Source organism: Gigantopelta aegis, chromosome 8 (genome assembly GCF_016097555.1).
Source record: "Gigantopelta aegis isolate Gae_Host chromosome 8, Gae_host_genome, whole genome shotgun sequence".
NCBI lineage: Eukaryota > Metazoa > Mollusca > Gastropoda > Neomphalida > Peltospiridae > Gigantopelta > Gigantopelta aegis.
In genome coordinates, this window is record NC_054706.1 from 13174897 (window position 1) to 13194072 (window position 19176).

At 36.4% G+C, this 19176-nt stretch overlaps 1 protein-coding gene across 1 annotated transcript in view; it reads right to left on the reverse strand.

Moving 5' to 3' along the window:
• Nucleotides 1-19176, reverse strand: part of LOC121380245 (thioredoxin domain-containing protein 11-like) — an 84329-nt gene that overhangs the window by 50457 nt on the left and 14696 nt on the right. The window contains exons 10-11 of the mRNA XM_041509074.1: nt 15562-15610; nt 14405-14559 (exon numbers count right to left, since the gene is read on the reverse strand). Coding sequence (XP_041365008.1) covers nt 14405-14559; nt 15562-15610 — 204 coding nt within the window. The remainder of the gene's footprint in view (nt 1-14404; nt 14560-15561; nt 15611-19176) is intronic.

Below are 19176 nucleotides of genomic sequence, written 5' to 3' on the forward strand. Positions count from 1 at the left end.
AATGAATATAAAATTTACAGGGTTCATACAGGTCTGAGAAAATAAAATTCAAGGACTTTCAAGGACTTTTTCAAGTACTTAAATTCATTTTTCAAGGACACAAAAACATGTTTTAAACAAATTTACCTAGTAATAAAAAGTTGACTGTCATTGCACATATAATTATACATTGCTTCAAGTGTCAACTGGTTAAGTGCAATTCGTCACTGAGAAGGGGAACCATCAGTTTATCAGTCTGCATATGCAACAGGTAGGGATGGACTTCCTTAGCAACCGAAACGATAAAGTACAGTTTGGAAAATTTAGTAGGACATTACAAATATCTTTTACAACAGTAAATACTTTGCTAGATGGAGTTGATGCGTAAATAAACCTACGGAAGCGATTCAGTTTTGTTACTAAAGCTAGGAAAGACATGTTTCCTATTTTTTCAGGAGGGGACAGTAAAATTCAAGGACTTTCCAAAGACATTTTCACAAAAATACGATTTTTCAAGGTTTTCAAGGCCTTGAAAATACATTAACAAAATTCAAGTACTTTCAAGCACTTGAAGCACCTGTGTGAACCCTGAATTTAAAAACACAATGTAAAGAGCTGTGTAAAGTATCCATATAAACAGGAATGTAATCAAATAAAAAAAATAGAAGAAAAAAATAATACAAAAATAATAATTATACCAAATTAATAATATCTACCGGGTATATAAAAAAAAATGAATAAATAATATTAAAAAAATAAAATAAAAACAAATTAAAAAAATAAATAAATAAATAAATAATCCCTAGTGTTGTTGTCGGCTGATAGGTTTCTCAACAGTGTACTTTACTTTCAGATATCTTTTGGGTTAGCTTTGTCATAATATAGCACCATACTTTTGGAAAATTGTAAGTACTAACTATCTATATGGCCAATATATCCCACTTTGCATAAATATACTTTTCAATATTTCTATTATATTTTATTATACTTATAGCTTCAGAAAATTTTGGATTTCATTTGACATATTTACAACTACATACATTTTTTTTTTTTACCTAAAACAATGATGTGGTTTAGTAAGATATTTTGTGAAGGATTCCCAAGTAATATGAAGTACTGTTTATAAATAACTAGATCTGTGCAATCCTTTTTCAGATGCACAAGATCAAATACAATTTTGGGTGGTTTGATACACCAAGGTGGCAATATGAAATATGAAGGTGTTTCCACAATTAACTAATGTCTGTTAAATCAATGTTGGAAACAGTTAGAAACTGCTTTATATGAAGATTAAATGTGAGAATGGCATTTTCACCCAGAAGTGAACTGTGTTATGAGTCCTAAACTATAATTAGAAACCAAAAATAAACTGCTGGTTCAGTACCAACCCATTCCGGTTGGAAGACCCATGTTTGGATAGTGTAATGTGCTTCTGTGGATGTCTGTTTCCACTTACGTTACGACCCTTAAAAGGGAACTTCTCTACTGCCATTTCTTTCAATTCATTTCATTCTATTAACGAGCCTATATCAATTTAATGTTCAGGCACGTCCAGTTTGATGGCAAACAATCTATTGGCAAGCATTCATCTGTCATTTAAATACACGTGTGTGCAGCTTCAGTATTTTGATGTTGACCATCACTAAGTTTTGCCTTTACCATAGTTTGACACCCAATAGCTGATGGATTTTTCACGCTGGGGTGTCGTTAAATATTCATTCATTCAGCTTCAGTATTAGTCTTCCTGTAAATGTATGGCTTAATTAGTGGCTATCTTAACTACAATCTTCAAATGATACTTTAAAGCAAGATACATTATATATTCAATAAAGGATTTCTTTCTTTTTATTTTTAAAAATAAATTCAAATCCACTGCAGAGAATATCTGTCAAATCAGATGATGTTTTTAGTTCAGAAATGAATCCAGTCCCACCAACACATTTCATTTAAGGATTGTCTGTTATTTCTTTTACGTTCATTGGGGTATGAAAAAATCATCCACAAACTGTATGAATCAGTGAAGCCGTTCTCACATAAGTTTGCGTATAATTTTTTTGTTCATACCCAGACGAAGGTGAAAGAAATAACAGACAATATTTGTAATTAAATTTGAATCATACTTGCTAATGATAACACTAAAAGTTAACATTTTATTTTGAATTATTTTCTGGTTCTTAAAGGGACATACCCTAAGTTTTAAACACTAAGACACATTTTTTTACTATCAGAGCCGTTTTTAATAACTGAAATCATACTATACTTAGATTTTATTGTTTAGATTATCCATATCCATACATTCGAAGTGTTTTTGGTCATCCTGGTGTTTTTAATATCACAAAATGCATATGTCATACTTTAAAATGCATGTGCGTCTGAAAAGTAACAGTTATGAAGTTGATTTTTAGTCTATTTTTACAGGGTATTTTACCATTTCAAAGTCACAGACTCATGTTTCTCTCAATTGTATATGTTACAAATGTTTTACAGGTGTGTAGATTAACTACACGTTAGTGTTAATTTTCATGGGTTAAAACTAAGGTCTGTCCATTTAAAGAAAAATGCTCACTAAGATAAAATACCAATACAAAGTGACATCACTACATATGACGTTCATCGAGAAATACCAATACAAAGTGACATCACCAGATATGACGTTCATCGAGAAATACCAATACAAAGTGACATCACCAGATATGACGTTCATCGAGAAATACCAATACAAAGTGACATCACCAGATATGACGTTCATCGAGAAATCAACAAACTCGCGTTGCTAAGGCTGGACCAATAGAATGAATGTCGCAGAAATTTAATACATGTATTTGCATTTTAACTTGACTTTCATGCTTTCATTCAAGGTTCAAGTATGTTGTCCTGGGCACACCTTAGCTCTATGGGCTGTCTGATAAGACAAGGGTTGATTAGTGATCCAGACAGATGGTACTGGGATAATAACCTTAATGCTGATGGCTTATCCACTATACCACCGAGGCGAGTCAATCACATCTGATGGTTTATCAACTACACCACCGAGGCAGGTCAATCTCAGCTGATGGCTTACCCACTACACCACCAAGGTGACTCAATCTCAGCTGATGACTTACCCACTACACCACCGAGATGGGTCAATTTCGACTGATGGCTTACCCACTACACCACCGAGGCGGCTCAATCTCAGCTGATGACTTACCCACTACACCACCGAGATGGGTCAATTTCGACTGATGGCTTACCCACTACACCACCGAGGCGTCTCAATCTCAGCTGATGACTTACCCACTACACCACCGAGATGGGTCAATTTCAACTGATGGCTTACCCACTACACCACCGAGGCGTCTCAATCTCAGCTGATGACTTACCCACTACACCACCGAGATGGGTCAATTTCAACTGATGGCTTACCCACTACACCACCGAGGCGGCTCGATCTCAGCTGATGACTTACCCACTACACCACCGAGATGGGTCAATTTCAACTGATGGCTTACCCACTACACCACCGAGGCGGCTCAATCTCAGCTGATGGCTTACCCACTACACCACCGAGATGGGTCAATTTCAACTGATGGCTTACCCACTACACCACCGAGATGGGTCAATTTCAACTGATGGCCTACCCACTATACCACTGAGGCGGCTCAATCTCAGCTGATGACTTACCCACTACACCACCGAGATGGGTCAATTTCAACTGATGGCTTACCCACTACACCACCGAGGCGGCTCAATCTCAGCTGATGGCTTACCCACTACACCACCGAGATGGGTCAATCTCAGCTGATGACTTACCCACTACACCACCGAGATGGGTCAATTTCAACTGATGACTTACCCACTACACCACCGAGATGGGTCAATTTCAACTGATGGCTTACCCACTACACCACCGAGGCGGCTCAATCTCAGCTGATGGCCAAGGCCTCCAATTCTTCAACCTACATATAAGCATATTTCTCCTATCTCTAGCTATGCAAGACAGACCCATTCCATGATTTCAGCCCATAATGAATAAATCTGTCTTGTATAGGCTATGACGTCACTGCGTTTAACACGGGGAGTATTACTTCATTTGGTAATATATGACATCATATTAATGCGAGTTGGTAAACGTTTTAGATCAATATTTTGTTATTAAAACCTTCATTATTAAAGCTGTCTTGTTGATTTGTAGTATTTAACACATGAAACAGACACAGCAAATATGACAGTGTTGATTATTTATGATAAAGTGGTCAAAACCATCTGTGTTTGTTCATGTAAAAAATAATGGCTTATTTATCAAAAGGATGGTAGAAAATGTGGTCATGTGGGAGAGAAAAAGTACACCCTCGGTGGTGAAAATTTCGACCCTGGGACTTGGCAAGCTTCATCCGAGGTCAAAATTTCCACCTGTCATTGGGTGTACTTTTTCTATTCCACATGGCCACATATGATGGAGTCTATTAGTACTGTACTAGTACATGTTGTATAGATCTGTAAACTTAATCCCACTCCCTGTAGTAATAAAGAGCTTTTAGGCTAACACAGGATAACCAGCTTAGACACATGCACAGAGTCACTCTGCCTGATGTTTACCCCACACATGCATAATCACATATGTTGGCCCTTCAATGCCCTCAGCAAGGTCAGAGTTCAACACGAAGAGGAAATGAATGGTTCACATCTCTGCCACATTCGTGGAATTGACATCCATCAAAATGGCGCCTGTCATAATCGTATCAGCGGTGGGGTGTTGAAGCATTTACACAACATACTATAACTGTCCTGGCTTAGATGTAAACATTACTGGTACTGCAATTACTTCAGGAATATATTATCGGATGGCGTGGTTGGGGTGATTTCTTTTTGATGCCCTTTGCCTAGTAACAAAATTGTCTAAATAATAAAAAAAACTAATAATTTATTAAAAAAAACAGTCCGTGATTGTGTTTGTATTTTTTAATAATAAATATAAATCTGTTATTACTATTGTCTTTTCATTTTAAAACAAGCATTATGAGAGTACTGCTATAGCAAAACATGTCCTCAACCAAACTCAAATGTTTTTTGTATCTCCTAAATTCACGGGCTATACTTCCGTGAAAAGAGGGTAAATCAGCATAAAAGTTAAACTTGATCAGTAACTACCTGATAAAGGCATATATACAACATTTCATATCAATATCTTCAGGCATTGCAAAACAAAAGTCTGGAAAACAAATTTTTATATCTCCTAAGTTCAAGGGTCATAATGCCATCGGAAATAGGTAAATTTCCCTGAAAGTCAAACTTGATCTGTAACAGTACATGATAAAGCTATACACAAAATGTCAGGTCAATATCTCAAGACTTTTTAGAAAAAAAACCATCCAGACATATGTGGGATAGACGGACAGACAGACAGACAGACAGACAGAAGGATGAAGATGAAACCTATAGTCCCCTCCAGAAAGAAATGCAAAGTAGTAAAGACAAACACCATTGGGTAAAATTACTTCAAGGCTTTAGATTGCTTCAAAGTCAAGGCGATAAACGTGCCAAAATACATACATGTATGCTCAAAATAATGAATGAATGAATGAATGAATGAATGTTTAACGATACCCCAGCATGAAAAATACATCGGCTATTGGGTGTCAAACTATGGTAAATGTAAACTCAAAATAATCATGCCCAGATTAACTACAAACATGCTAATGTCAAAATATCTCAACTCAAACCCATTGAAGTGTTAAGTTTAATTAGATTAAAATAACTTGAAATACATTTCTGAATACTGACAACTCTCCACCAGAGGTTAATGACAGTACTGAACTAAGCCGACCTTCCTGCACTCTGAAAAGACAAAGGTCCCTGTTGTGCGCAAATTAGTGAGATTTAAAGCCTTGTACTTATACTGATACTTAGCAAGGCTAGATCGCACTAATTTGGGCTCAACAGGTTTCACTGGTCTGAGCATAACAAAGACCGTTTAATACAGTAATGTTATCAATAGCTGCATGCAGAAGGTTTGTGAATTTTCATAAATGCATTTCAAGTTATTTTAATACAATAAAAAATTGAGATTTCAGTGGTTTTGACGTGAAATGTTTTGAGGTCTGCATGTTTGTACCGGCATGTACTTCATTAGGTCATATGAAATGTTTTGAGGTCTGCATGTTTGTACCGGCATGTACTTCATTAGGTCATATGAAATGTTTTGAGGTCTGCATGTTTGTACCGGCACGTACTTCATTAGGTCATATGAAATGTTTTGAGGTCTGCATGTCTGTACCGGCATGTACTTCATTAGGTCATATGAAATGTTTTGAGGTATGCATGTCTGTACCGGCATGTACTTCATTAGGTCATATGAAATGTTTTGAGGTCTGCATGTCTGTACCGGCATGTACTTCATTAGGTCATATGAAATGTTTTGAGGTCTGCATGTTTGTACATGTACTTCATTAGGTCATATGAAATGTTTTGAGGTCTGCATGTTTGTTCGTGTACTTCATTAGGTCATATGAAATGTTTTGAGGTCTGCATGTTTGTACCGGCATGTACTTCATTAGGTCATATGAAATGTTTTGAGGTCTGCATGTTTGTACATGTACTTCATTAGGTCATATGAATTTTGGATATACACATTTTGGGCAAAACATTTACCTCCTCGACTTCAGTGCATTCTAAAAGACCTGCTTAGAGTTCCATACATTTTTTAAATAAATTTAAACATGAAGAAATTTCAGTGTTTCTGCCAGAAAGAAATATTTGGGTATGGTGCTATGGAATTGAATGCAACCATAGTCAACAGAGGGTATGAGGAGGTTCCCCTAGAAAGAAAATGGGTTAAGTTTAGGGTTAGGGTTAAGAAAATCATACAGTAATAAGAGTAATTAATTTTGTCAAAAGGTTAACTTAAAAAGAAAAAAATCTGCAAACAAATTTGTGTATGGCACCAAACCCATTTTACCCTCTGGCAGAAACCCTGACTGAATGTAACCAGCAGAGTTTGCAATAACTGACAGTTACTAACCAGACAGCTGGCTGAAAATAAACAGACTGTGTATTTTTGACAGATTCTGAACATTTTCTCTACAAAAGATATATTAGAAAATAAACTGATTGTTATGTGTTTTACTCAGATGGAATATTGTTGTTTATTTGCAGACTCAAAGTGGTGTATGTATGAAAAAACCCCTACAAAAAACCCCCATGAAATCATTATCAATTCCTAGTAGTAATAAACGTGGGGCTTCAACTGTCATTTATAATTATTTGTGATCCAAGCATTCTCCTTATTTAACAGACTGAGTTCATTGTTTTTAAGATTCTCAGACGCTGGGGTGACTATTGTGGTCAGTTTTACTATTGCAATTGTGACAGAAAAACCAAGATAACTTAATCTCTGTGTGTGTGACCGGCCTCGGTGGTGTCGTGGTTAGGCCATCGGTTTACAGGCTGGTAGGTACTGGGTTCGGATCCCAGTTGAGGCATGGGATTTTTAATCCAGATACAGACTCCAAACCCTGAGTGAGTGCTCCGCAAGGCTCAATGGGTAGGTGTAAACCACATGCACCGACCACTGATCCATAACTGGTTCAACAAAGGCCATGGTTTGTGCTATCCTGCTTGTGGGAAGTGCAAATAAAAGATCCCTTGCTGCTAATCGGAAAGAGTAGCCCATTTAGTGGCAACAGCGGGTTTTCTCTCAAAGTCTGTGTGGTCCTTAACCATATGTATGACACCATATAACCGTAAATAAAATGTGTTGAGTGCGTCGTTAAATAAAACATTTCTTTCTTTTTCTTTCTGTGTGTGTGTGTGGTTGTGTGTGTGTGTGGTTGTGTGTGTGTGTAGTTGTGTGTGGTTCTGTGTGTGTGCGTGTGTGCGCGTGTGTGCCCAGGACAGTGTGCTTGAACCTTAATTGGATATTTAAGCACAAAAATTAATTCCTTTTGTGAGACACCCAATAGGATTTCATAAAGTGTTGTTTTTGCAGGCCAGTAAATTAAGATATTTTTATTTAATCAAAAATGAACCCATCTAAACCAGACACCCACTATACCAACTAAAAGGTCTGCTTCTAAGGGTTATTTAATTTACAAAGATTCTCATCTGTGATATTTAAAAAGGAACTGTAAAAATTTACAGTTTTTAGGGAATTCCAGTTTAATGAGGGTTTGGTTTCAAGGGGTTGCACTGTAGTATTTGCCACAACTGCTGTGCTTGAAACATATGGAGTACCATGCATTAAAATTAACATGATAATCTTTATGACGAACTAGGACAGTCCAGGATGCGTCTTAATTGTTTGGTTTTAGGTTCATCCAAAGTAGAAGAAGAACAAAATGTTTTATTAAGGACGTACTCAACACATTTTATTTATGGTTATATGGCGTCAGACATATGGTTAAGAAAGAAATGTTTTATTTAACGACGCACGCAACACATTTTATTTACGGTTATATGGCGTCAGACATATGGTTAAGGACCACACAGATTTTGAGAGGAAACCCGCTGTCGCCACTACATGGGCTACTCTTCCGATTAGCAGCAAGGGATCTTTTATTTGCGCTTCCCACAGGCAGGATAGCACAAACCATGGCCTTTGTTGAACCAGTTATGGATCACTGGTCGGTGCAAGTGGTTTACACCTACCCATTGAGCCTTGCGGAGCACTCACTCAAGGTTTGGAGTCGGTATCTGGATTAAAAATCCCATGCCTTGACTGGGATCCGAACCCAGTACCTACCAGCCTGTAGACCGATGGCCTGCCACGACGCCACTGAGGCCGGTAACATATGGTTAAAGACCACATAGATATTGAGACACGAAACCCGCTGTCACCACTTCATGGACTACTCTTTTCGATTAGCAGCAAGGGATCTTTTATATGCACCATCCCACAAACAGGGTAGTACATACCATGACCTTCGATATACCAGTCGTGGTGCACTGGCTGGAACGAGAAATAGCCCAATGAGTCCACAGACGGGGATCGATCCCAGACCGACCACACATCGAGCGAGCGTTTTACCACTGGGCTACGTCCCGTCCCCACACAAAAGGAAAACATGTACGTTACATTAGGACAGAGCATATAAATATGATTAGCAATTTCACAAATTTGGTCAGAAACTCTGAAACGCTAACACAATATAAAAAATGATAAAAAAAACCTAAACCCATTTTCTAAAAATGTTTTTATTTGATTTTCAGCTAACTTTTTGGTAATTTAATAATAAAATTTATAATATACTGCATATTTCAGTACAGTGAAAATATAGAAATCATATTTACTTTTTTGTAAAAGATCATGATTAAATTATCTCCCTTTATCTCATTTCTTCATATTTCAGTTTGATGATTATCAATGCATCTGATTGTATTTGAAAAAAAAGAAGTAATTTAAACAACTGTACCTATCAAAAAGGGATATGCGAAGAACAATTACGATAAAATATCTAAAACAAACTGAATACGAAGCTAAATAATGACACAATGGTCATTGAGTACAACTTAAAATTTAACAGCAGGTTTTTTGGAGGATTGCTTTGTCAGGTACATGTGTATGTTTGAACAGCAGTATTAATGAATAAATGTTAATTTAATAATTAAATAAAGATAATTTGTATTCAAATTTCTTATAAAAAGTCTATGGTCAAGTAAATTTTCTGGATAAGTTCCTTCGGAAGAAATATATCATGGCGTTATGTGTTTTCGATAGGTTAAGTCAAAGATATTAACATAAAGCAGAAGATATTGTTAAAAATTAGGAAAGATGTATATAATGAATAGACCATTTCATTGTGTTTTTTCAAATACAATGTTTATGTTAACTCGTAATGTGTAAAAACCACATTATAACTCATTGCTTTGCAATTTGGGAAAATATGTTTTTCACACATAAAAATAGTATTTGATAAAATAGCATCTATATATCTGCCAAATAGAATTTCTATTATCATTTGACAATTTGGTGAATGATAGTTTAAATCATACATACAGAGAAATTTCTTGCCTATTTTTTTTTTAATGACCCAGTCTTCTTGGATATTTTGCATCCCCGACCTCTGAATGTATTGAGATTTGTAACTGTAATAATGTTGGCTAAAAGTGTCTGTACTTGACAGTACTGAGTAGCTATGGGGAGGGATTTTTCTATTAGCTCATTTGGTAGAGCACTGGATTCTCATACAGAGGGTTTTCTGGTTCTAATCCCCTCAGTCTAGGTTGATAAATCTCTTATATTTGGAACCCACATAGGGACTGGGTGTGTTCTTAACAACAGAATATTAACAAGACTCCATCATATGTGGTCATGTGGGACAGAAAAACTACACCCGAGGTGGTGAAAATTTCAACTCAGGACAAATTTCCACAATCGAGTGAGTACTTTTTCTATCCCACATGACCACATATGATGGGGTCTTTTTCTCCTATCCATTCTCCTATCCATTCGATAAATAAACAATTATTTTACACAAACAAAGATGGATGACAAAATATCTTCTTTATTTGACCATTTTATCATAAATAAACAACATTATCATATTTGCTGTGTCTGTTTCATGTGTCAGATACAATTGTAAACTGATGGCGAGTGTGTATTGTGACTGGTTAATGACATTCTTTTTCCAGGATCAAATGAAAATAAAACCCGGAAAGCTAATGACGTCATTAGAAAGGGACATCATTAGCAATTGGTACAGGCAAAGTTGATGATTCAAGGGTCTACAGTTTGATTGTAGCCAGGTATTTCACAGTACTTCTGTAGAAAAACGATTCAGTTTACAATGGACATAACCATATAGTTTTTAGATTTGCGGGTGTTATTGTCTATTTGATGCCCGCAAATGTTTCATTTTTGACCTTAGGCAAACGCCTTCTGTCAAAAATGACATTTGCAAGATCAAATAGACAATAACACCCACAAATCTAAAAACTTCATATGGTTATCTCCTAATTTAACACTACAAATTAACAAGGTAGCTTTTATAATGAAGGTTTTAATCACAAAATATTGATATAAAACCAACAAATCTCATTAATATGACGTCATATATTACCAACGATGTAATACTCTCAATATTAAATGCAATGACAATAGCCTATACAAGAGATTTATTCCTATGGGCTGACATCATGGAATGGGTCTGCCTTGCATCGCTAGGGATGGGAGAAAAACCTAGTCTGGAGTGTAACACTTCAACTACCCATGATCCATAGCTCTGGAATGTAGCTTTACTTGAGGGAGGAGTATGTACTTAGTAGTAGTGTTGATATAAAATGTTCCTACTGGCAGTAACTAAAAACAATTAATGAATACAGGGACAGGAATAGCAGCTTGTGAAAAGCAACCAGGGTACCAGTGAGGTACATGATATGCCCATTAAAAGTAGGTCATGGTGACCTAGTTATGGTATGTGACACACCACCATCCCAAGTTGTATTTGTATGCAAGGTTTGATGATCCTATGGCTTAGACTAGCATTTCCTTTAAGGTGCAGTAATGTGTGAAAAGTAGGTCACTGTGAACTGTGAGCTAGTTATGGTACACGATACATTGCCATCCAAATTGTACATAAATTTTCCCTATCAACTCAGACCAAGGGTCTCTGGTTCCCATCTCTCGCTGGAAGTTATTTATCTGATGTATTTCAATATTTTGGGGGGGAAATGGGTTTATTTGCAAACTCATACACCATTTAAAAACCATTCCTCATACAAATTTACTTCGCAATATGTTAATATTGTTTACATCTTAACATAAGAAGGTTTTATGAGATGAATATAAAAATAGCACATTTGTTTTATTCTTAGAAATACAAACTTTTGGAGGATCTCTTTAGCTCAAATTTACTAGTTAACATAAACAGCATCGTTGTCCTCTGCCACTAATAAAGCTGGTCTGACTCACGGCACTAACTAACGACCGCCGTGTAGCAGGGGAGCATAGTATGTGGTTACAAGTGCCTCTTAACAATGTCAGAAGTAACCACTGAACACTCTCCGAAGTGGTCAGCCTACACCCACAGCTAAAAGCTGATGGGAAATGGATACGTGTGTGGCACTGATAGCCACAAAAAACAAGCACCTGTCGCGGTTCGAGAGACAAAGACTGGGATGTGGAGGTAGACAGTGAAAGAAGTTGAAAGATAGGAGTAGTTACCAGATTGGGATAAAAACTAGATGGAGAGAAATGAAAGGGGGCAGTGGAATAAAAAAAAAAAAAAATAAAAAAAATTACTAACCAGGTCTGTCTGCATTTCGATGTAAGCCAAGCATTCTGAGAGTACTGCTAAAGCAATAAATATCCTCTGCAAGGCTCTAACAAATATTTAATCTCCTAAATTCAAGGGCCATAACTCTGTGAAAAATGGGTAAATATAGCCAAGGAAGTCAAACTTCATCTGTACCAGTGCATGATAAAGCTACGCCCAAACTTTCTGTTCAATATCTTGAGGCAATGCACACCAAAAAGTCCGGAAACATATATCTGGGTGACTGACAAACAAAACAGATTGACAGATAGAAGGACAGAGACTAAACTTAAACAGTCCCCTCCAGTTAAACCAGTAGTGGATTAAAAAGAACACTATAGAGGGCTTCTAGATTATGGTAGCCCCACTCCCATGGCTAGTGATATACGGTAACTACTATTGCCATGCCCGATGGCTAGTGAAATTTTGGGGTCAAATGTTGCAGTTACATGTAAGTCTATTTTGTAATTATATGAATATCCTGCCCCGCCCCCACCCCCCCACCCACCCCCCAATGTAAGTGTTTTTAAGCTATATCTCTCTTTAACTAACACATCAGAGTTTTACTATTATTTAGTAAAATTGTATTAACTTAAAGTAAAGTAGGGCTAATGAATTTTTAATCATGGCTTGTACATTTTTAAAATCACTGATGCCATGGCTAGTGGATTTTATAAACATTCTAGATGCCCTTAAGTTCAGACTTTCCTAAGTGAAACAATTTTAACTTTGCTTTTTCATGTATTAATGTACCAGTCATGGGGAACTGGCTGGGATGGAAAAACATTCAAGTCCATTGCGGGCAACTGAATCCAGGACCCAGCAGTGTTCTCGCTGGGTGAAAATTGAAGGAGGGCGGCCGCGCGGCACCACACCATTAAAAAACAAACCCCAAAAAACAAACAAACAAAACAAACAAAAACAATAAACGAAAAAAGAAAAGAAAAAGGTGGGTGAGGGGATCTTGGTTACCATATTGTTGTGTGTTGGTTGACTTTGTGGAAAAACATACTTCTTATTTTGCCTACAAAAAAGTGCAAAAATGTTTATATGAAATACAAGCACACTCGTCTTTTAATTGAACCGAAGATGTTATCGATCTGATATTCACGGGCAGTTCCGGTTTTGCTGAACCGATCAAAGTTTTAATATTATTATTTTTAATAAAGATTATAAGATATACGAAAAACAATAAAAATGTTTGTAAAGTGATCCCCTAATGTCAGATAAATTTTTTGTTATTTCCATCTTCATCGAATGAATCGATCGCTGTGATAAAATATTATCGCCAGTTTTGTTTTTGTACAGACGGTGTATATATTATTTGGCACCCAAGATAAATTATTTTAATGATAAACACTACCACTTCCATTGTTTTTAAAAGCGGTGATATCACCCCAAAATGAAAAGTTTATAATATTTTATAAAGAACTGCTGAATAAACAGAATGACGGAAATGACAGAAAGTAAAAATCATCAGTTACAACCAATTATATCTCCAATTGAGGATGACCGTTCTGATCACGTAACAAATTTGGCGCAACTGTTTTCATTGCTCAAATAAAATATAACTTTTCTTGTTTGTATTAAACATACAAATGGATACAGGTATGGGACAAAATAGAGGCTGTTAAAAATACTGTTAAATTACGTTGTATGGTAACTGTCGTAAATGTTTCGTCAATTGCTATTTCGTACAAAACGCGGCTTGTTTCCTTTGATGTCCAGTGTGCAGACTGATCGTTGTTTTTTTGTTTGTTTTTTTTATGTGTGGAAAAAAGTGTGCATTTAAAAAATAGCGGAGATAGGTGCAAATATAGTAGGGTGCTGGAAAATAAAGAGGGGCGCAGAAAAACAATGGAGGGCGGAGAACGTAAAAGGAGGGCGGCAAAATGCAATAGCGGGGCGGGCCGCCCTGCTTAAATGGAGCAGCGAGAACACTGCATCACACCACCTTCCTCATCCCACCTCCATTATAAAATAAAACTAGTGTTTCAGGTATGAAATTAGCTGAAATCACAGTTTACTGGGGAAAAAAGCAGTGGCTTAACTACATGTATAAAATTATGATAAACAATATTAGCTGCCATCACAGTTTGTTGAAATGAACTCAAGTAGTTGAAATATAAAATTACAATATATCTTATAAGCTGCTATCACAGTAGCTAAAAGGTAGAATTAATTTAATAATGTACCTTTTTAGCTGCCATCACTATTTGCTGAAATGTTTCGGAGTTGACTTCTGTTATGCACACTTCATTTTGATTGTTATCACAGTTTGAGATCAATACTGGCATCGACCGTAAGTGTCGTCGTATGTTACCCGTTGTGAAATTAATAACAAAAGATGCTGGAACACAAAAAAAGATGTATTAGCTATTACATAATATGTGATCATGAAACCAAGAAAAACGGTGACAAGAACTAAAACAAATCAGGTCTACCTCTGGGTGAGCATAAAATCTCACCAAATTATCTATTTAAAATGGCAGAAATCTAGTTATTTAACAAGAAAATATCAATCATTACATGAAATTATTTGGCAAATTAAAATTTTACCAACATTTTTTAATATTCATACTTGGTCAATTTAACAGGTGGTAGAACCAGTCCTTTAAATTAAATTTATGAAGGTTAAAATGTGTTCTATAGTCAGGTTAAGAAAGGAATACAATTATGTCAATTAAACTCTAAGCAGCAGTCCTGAATACTGGTTAGATGAAAGGAAAGTAATGTTTGTTTAATAAAATCTCAGCATTTAAACCATGATAATTTTGACACTTGATTGAGAAAGAGGAAACGCATGCCGCTACATACATGTATATTCTACAAATAACCAAAAAGCAGTAGAGACTCTTTTATATGTATTTCCTCATAAACAGGACAGTATATATACTGGTCATAGCATTTGATGCATTAAAGGGAAGATTTTGTTCATTATTGCATCATGATTCGCTATGCAAGTTTCAGAATTCTAAAATATTAAAACAGAAGATCACAATTTTAAAACATTAAACAGTATAGTTGCTAATCAATCTTCAGTTGAGTAGAAATGTCACTAATGAACATTTTTAAAACAAAATGGCTTCCTGTACCAGTTATGGAACAATGCTTGAGATTGCCACAAAAACCCCTCAATTCCATCAAGGGACATTGATCATACGACCCATGGCATCTCAGGCAAGTGCTAGCTCTCTAGCACTAAAACATCCCACCCCTGGCTGAAATGAGAACCACCCTTTTTTGAAGTTACAAGACCCACATGCTCATACCATGCTTCAGCCATTTGTATTTGATCAACTATTTTAAAGGCAGAAATCTGATATATATATGCATAAAACCTAGTACTTACCAACACTAGCTGCTGTGAAGTTTTCTTTGAGCAAATATTCTTCTTCATTCTGAAATTAGATTTCACAATGTATTGTAGATTTTAGATTGTGTAACAATGGAAAACAGATGTCTAGAGAATAGTACATGTCATGTGTGAAGGGAGGTCCGTGCAAAGCAAGAAAGGTGGGAGTTGAGGACAGAAGAAAGGTGAACTTGGCCGAGATCAGGAACATGGTGTTGGACTGACTGACTGAATGTATGAATGGGAGAAGAGAAATATTGGTGGTAACAAGTTTACATTGGTGGCAGCGGTGGGATTATTAGTTATATGAGCGGTGTGTGAAATAGAAACACAGGTTATTATTATTTTTTTCTCTTTCTCTCTGAACGGACAGAATGTGTATTATGTGTCACTGTATTAACGGCAGTGTGTAACCGCCGAATGCAATCGATGTGTATTTGATTAGTGTTTATTTATCACAAGTTTTATGTATGAATTTGCATAGGAAAAACATTCATTGTTTTTTAATTTGTGATTCACAGGGTCATAATTTTGATGACTGTCGAAAGTATGAGCATCCTAAAGATATTAGGATAGAGTTTGTTTCTGTGCGTGGATCGCAAATAGATAACTTGACACAGCTTGCTTTGGACCATCTCAAACGTACTGTTGAAATTGGAGAGATTTTGTTTATAAAACTAGCGGCTGGTATTAATGATTTGTTGATACAAGATTTTCACCAAGGAGGAAAGGAATTTGATATCTCTTCTACATCAGCAGAAGAAATTATTAATAAATTAAAACATTTAAGGAGAAAATAAAACTATCCTGACAGTCTATGTGGTTTTGTAACTATACCAACTGCACATTTTCAAACAGCTTATCTGATATATGCAAATCCTCAGTTTTCAGATTTTTCTGACAGTGAGACATGTTAAGCAGACAAATTTGAATGAGAAGTTACAAGAAATAAATTCTTTCATACGACATGAGAATTCTAGTTTGCAAGATAGACATTTGAAAGTCTGTTATACAGTTGACTGGGCTGAGACCATAGTAAAGTCATGCTTAAAACGCAGAAATAAACATGGCCCACCGAGACGTAGTTTCAGACACATGTATGGTAAATTGTATGATGGAAATTCTGATGTTAAGCATATCTGGTTTAACAGGGTAGTGAATGCATTCAGGAGTGAGGCTACATACACTGAAAGTGATAGACAGATTGAAGGCATCTTGTCGCAGTCAGATGAGGAGCAAGAATATTGGAAATGGCAAAAGCGTACCAAGCACAATTGAGTTTTGTTTAGGCAGAGGTGTCACTGTGGATTGTTTTTGTTTTTTTAAATTGTGGGTTTTTTTGGTGTTTTTGGGGGTTGTCAGGAATTGTGTAAGTTAACTGGCTGTTGGGCGGTATGTTACTACTTAACACCAGTTATTTGGGGACAAAATAATGGCTTGTTGACAAAGAGTGAATGTCGTCAACAAGCTCAACAATAGGAGGTTCATTCAAAATTTAGCAAATATTGCTACTCCTTTACAGAAGTTGACTCAAAAAGATGTTAAATTCTTTTGGTCGGAGGAATGTGATACAGCTTTTCGAATTTTGAGAGATTCTCTGGTCAAACCTCCAATTTTGGCTTACCCTGAGTTTCAAAAAGCCATTTGTATTGTATACAGATGCATCAAATGCTGCTGTGGGTGCTGATGGAAGAGAGAATGTTGTGGCCTATGCCAAATGGAGTACATTTGACAGGAAGTTTTGGGCGATTGTTTGGGCAGTGCGCCATTTTAGACCTTATCTTTGTAGTCGAATGTTTGATATTTATATTGATCACAAACCTCTTCTTCATGTTAAGGATCTAAAATGTTTCAGATTAAACATCTAGTGGTTCTAGTCATGGTAATGCTGATTGTTTATCTCGAGTTGGGAGATCAGAAGGCTTGTCGGCTGCATGTGGCTGCCAACAGCTGGATAAGTCTACGTTACAACACCAGTCAATAGATTCTACAATTGGCATTATATCTGTTGAAAACATCCAGTCGGATCAAAGAAAAGATGATAATCTGAATTGGTTGATTGAAGCCAAACAACAGGGAAACTCTCGTCCAGACATACCAGCTGCATCTTCTGCTGAATGTAAAAGTTTGTACGCTCAGTGGAATAGACTACAATTGAAAGAGGAGGTGGGAGAAACAGGATGAAAGTAATTGTTATTTACAAGTTTTGATTTCCAAATCACTTATTCCGGCCATTTTGGAATCCTTACATTCAGAACCAACTGGTGGCCATTTGAGTACTAAAAAGACTTAAAGTAAAGTCAGACAAAGATTTTATTGGTTTGGTATGGCTAAGAGTGTTGAGTTATGGTGCAGAGGTTGTCAAATATGCGCAGAGGGGAAACCCCCAATCTCATTACCTCGAGCTCCTATGCAAAGTAACAGAGCAGGGTACCCTATGGAAAGAATGGCACTTGATATTCTAGGTCCATTACCCACCACAAACTCCAAGAATAAATATATTTTGGTGGTGATTGATTACTTTACTAAATGGCCTGAAGCGTTTGCTTTACCAGATCAGAAGAGTGAAACTGTAGCACAGAAATTGGTGGATGAGGTTTTTTGTAGGTTCGGGGTACCTGAAAAATTACACTTGGATCAGGGTAGAGATTTTGAAGCAAAACTCTTCTAGGATGTGTGTAGGTTGATGGGAATAAATAAAACCAGAACAACTCCATATCATCCAAAATCTGATGGCATAGTTGAAAGATTCAACAAAACATTATGTCAAATGTTAAAAATGTTTGTGAATGATAACCATAATGATTGGGATGAATGTTTGCTAAAGGTCATGTTGGCATATCGGTCTAGTGTTCATTCCACTACACCTTTCACACCACATTTTTTTAATGTTTGGCAGGGAGGTTAATCTACCAATTGATATAATGTTTGGTGGATCTAAAGACCGGTTTAGTACACCTGTTGACTATGTTACTAAATTACAGCAACGAGTAGAAAAAGCATTTGACTTGACTAGTAGGTACACACAAACTGAACAGGTTAGACAGAAGAGTTATCATGATAAAAAGTCTTCAAAGCATGAAATTTGTGTAGGCAACAGGGTCATGGTATGTTCTACCTTATTGAAAGGCAAACAGGAGTAAGAAATTCCATAGGAAATGGAAATGACCATATGTAGTTATTAAGAAAATAACTGATGTTGTGTTTCGATGGAAACAAGGTACACGGAAGAAAATTATTAGACACTTTGATACCATCAAACGCTGGACTGTTTCTGATAAAGAGGATGATGGATACAACTGGATTACGCAATGGAAACAGTGATTCAGTTATGCCGACATCAAATGTTGGTAATCCAATGATTCCAAATCCTGTATCTTTTCCTTTGTCATTACCCATTGATGATGATCAGCAAGATCATGATCGTGTTAATCAAAATGAACAACCAGAACAAAATGATGGTCTTGTAGATAGGGATGATGTTGATGATACTCAAGGTGTAGAAATATGTGAAAGAGATGTCCTGGATCCCCAACTTGGTGATGTCGGGGTGCCTAGGCGTACACGGTCTGGGCGAACCATAAACCGTCCAATTTATTTGAAAGATTATGT